General features: G+C 39.3%; 1 protein-coding gene across 1 annotated transcript; it reads right to left on the bottom strand.

The window, feature by feature from the left end:
* Positions 1 to 228: 228 nt before the first annotated feature.
* LOC311360184 (uncharacterized protein) lies at positions 229 to 2,119 on the bottom strand (the record flags this gene model as incomplete). Its single annotated transcript, XM_084480273.1, has 4 exons — positions 229 to 555; positions 1,031 to 1,140; positions 1,532 to 1,685; positions 1,826 to 2,119. 4 exons carry the CDS (start codon positions 2,117 to 2,119, stop codon positions 229 to 231), a joined length of 885 nt encoding a protein of 294 aa, XP_084336399.1.
* Between the last annotated feature and the right edge of the window lie 475 nt (positions 2,120 to 2,594).

Here is a 2,594-nt window from a genome sequence, read left to right as displayed (position 1 = left end):
AAGACACATTATCCAAGAATGTTGGTGTGGACTGGTGGTCTCTATGAAGATGTTTGGAAAATGAATTGAAGTTGTGGTACATCCTTGGGCAACCATCTTGGCTGCAGATGATAGTCAAGTCCTGTCCATCTGATAAGGCATGTATTTCACGTAAATGCCAAATTAGTGTCTTTACTTCTGTAGATATTGACTGACTACACCTTGGACATATGTACATTCTCTCGTGAGCTACTCAGCAGCCTGAAGCTTAGAGATAAGCTCTAGTACCTTGGATCTCCTCTTGGTTGAGATGGTCACGTCATAGATGTATTCAAAGAAGGTGAACACAGAGCTGAGTTGTGGTGGATAGGACAAGTTGCAGACCCAGTACAGCTTAAATAGCTTGTCTACGGCACATGTCAGGCCTTCATCTACAGGAATGGTCACTCCATCATTCCTCGCGATGATGACGTACTGGTGTGCTGTGCTCCTCAAATTGCCGATGCAGATCAGCTGTGGTTGGGTCCTTGATGCTGTCTTGGGGTCGCTGGAGAGGGATGCAATGCTGGTTCCAAGCTTAAGAGATGAGGAAAAAATAGATACATTTAACGATTTCAAAAAGCACCATCAGAAATAAATTTAAGTCTAAATTGGCATGCTATACTGCATTAAGTAAAAAGTGTAAGACATTATAAATAACAGAGGGAAGATAAATTGCTAAACATACAGAAGAGATACAAATAATTATAGGTGTGGTGTGATATAAAATTATGCAAAACAAGATGTACTATGGTAAAACAGCAGACTGTAATTGACAACAACACAGTAATCAAACCGATAATTGCTGACCTCTGGAGAAGAAGTGTGGACAAATTTCAAAGTGTTCCCTGACACATACTGGCCTTATGAAGTGATAGCACTTTATGAATCCTTTGCACTTAGGCACTGGTTGCACTTTATTTGCTTGATATACTGTATTTGTAATTTTGTATTGTGAAATTCATAAACCATCTTTAAAAACCTAAAAGGTGCTCAGTCTTACAAAACATACCGGTACAAAATCCAGTAGGAATGATATTGCAGATTTCACACTGCAGCGACTCCCAGGTATTGGTGGCAGAAGATGTGTGAGGACAACCAGCATCGTGTAGCACTTCTCATCTGAAAATGAAATGAAAACAGAAAATTAGATATCCACAGAACTAGATACCTACCGCTTTGTCTAGCTAGCCACAAACTAATGCAAAGTCAATGGACCACATTTCAGTATCTACAAGCCCTGACATAAATGCTGAAAATTACTCCTCGTGTTCCCAAAATAGTTTCTGGCACTGATTTCAGGACTTACTACAGCTGTGGATATTTCATATGTAAAACAGCATGGATTGGGCTACTGAGAAAGTACTACACTGATCAAAAACATCACTGCTAAATAGGAAACAGGACGAGGGTTCCTACATTCTATTCACATACATGCCATATTATTATCATCATCATAATTGATCATGTAAATAAAGAAAATAAATGCATGCACACACACACACACACATACCATCTGTTTGGTCTTCCATCCCCTTCGTAAGAGATGCAACATCACCTCTTTCCATGGCAGCCACAGCTTTTAGCTTTGGAATGATGCTGGCTTCCCATCGTCTGATGAACAGGTCAGTCTTTCCGTCCGTCATTTTGCCGAACTCGATATCCAACTTACATAAAGAGACATTTTCAGAATATATTCTAAATCAACCATGTTATTAACAATATAACATTTAAATATTTAAAACATAAAATATGTAAAATATAAATTAAATTATGAATAATGACTGAGCTGCAATATGACACCTACCAGACTCGGCATATCCAAGAAGCGTGGGTATTCGCTGAAGATTTCAGCCATTGTGGGAGTCTCCTTTGATATCCATGACCTACGCCTGGTGTACGTCTTCTCCATTGCTGATTTGATTGAAGGAATGTTCTCTGAAGAGGGCCTTAGCCGTTTCATGAGTGTGATCCACTCACTGGTCACACTGCTGTCACCCTGTTCCTGTTCTGACCCTGGTCTGTTGTCGCAGGTTATCTTACGCTTTGTGTAGCGGCGCTGACCATCTTCCAGCTTTCGGCGGATGTTACGCAGTCTCATTTCCAAGAATCCAGAATGGGATGATGGATCATAAAAATGCTCCTGAAATGACAACAAAATTTTTTTTTTTTTTAGAATACTGAATAGTGTACAGTAAGTGTTGAAAATACACAATGAGATAAAAAAACAACAACTTGACTGTTATTTAGGCCATATAAATCATTAGATCATGTTACTTACAAATCCATCTCCTTTTCCATCAATCTGAACCTTCAAGGATGGGAAAGTGTTGACGATACTCTTTGCGAGAGCAAGCTTTTCATCATTTGGTGGGTAACTGGGGGGACAGAGAAGAGCAAAATCCAAAACTGCCATCTGTCAGGGCAATGACTATTAAGTACAATTCAAAGTCGTTCAATATTTTTTGAGCTTATATACTTACTATCCATGCTTCTCCACCAAGTGACTGATGCATATTTTGACAAGGAGCCTCCTTGACTCAATTTTCAGTGTTCCTCTTATCTTGTGTTCTTCA

The sequence above is a fragment of the Micromesistius poutassou genome, assembly GCF_964030765.1.
Source record: "Micromesistius poutassou genome assembly, chromosome: 15".
NCBI lineage: Eukaryota > Metazoa > Chordata > Actinopteri > Gadiformes > Gadidae > Micromesistius > Micromesistius poutassou.
This window is presented reverse-complemented; position numbering and strand designations above follow the sequence as displayed.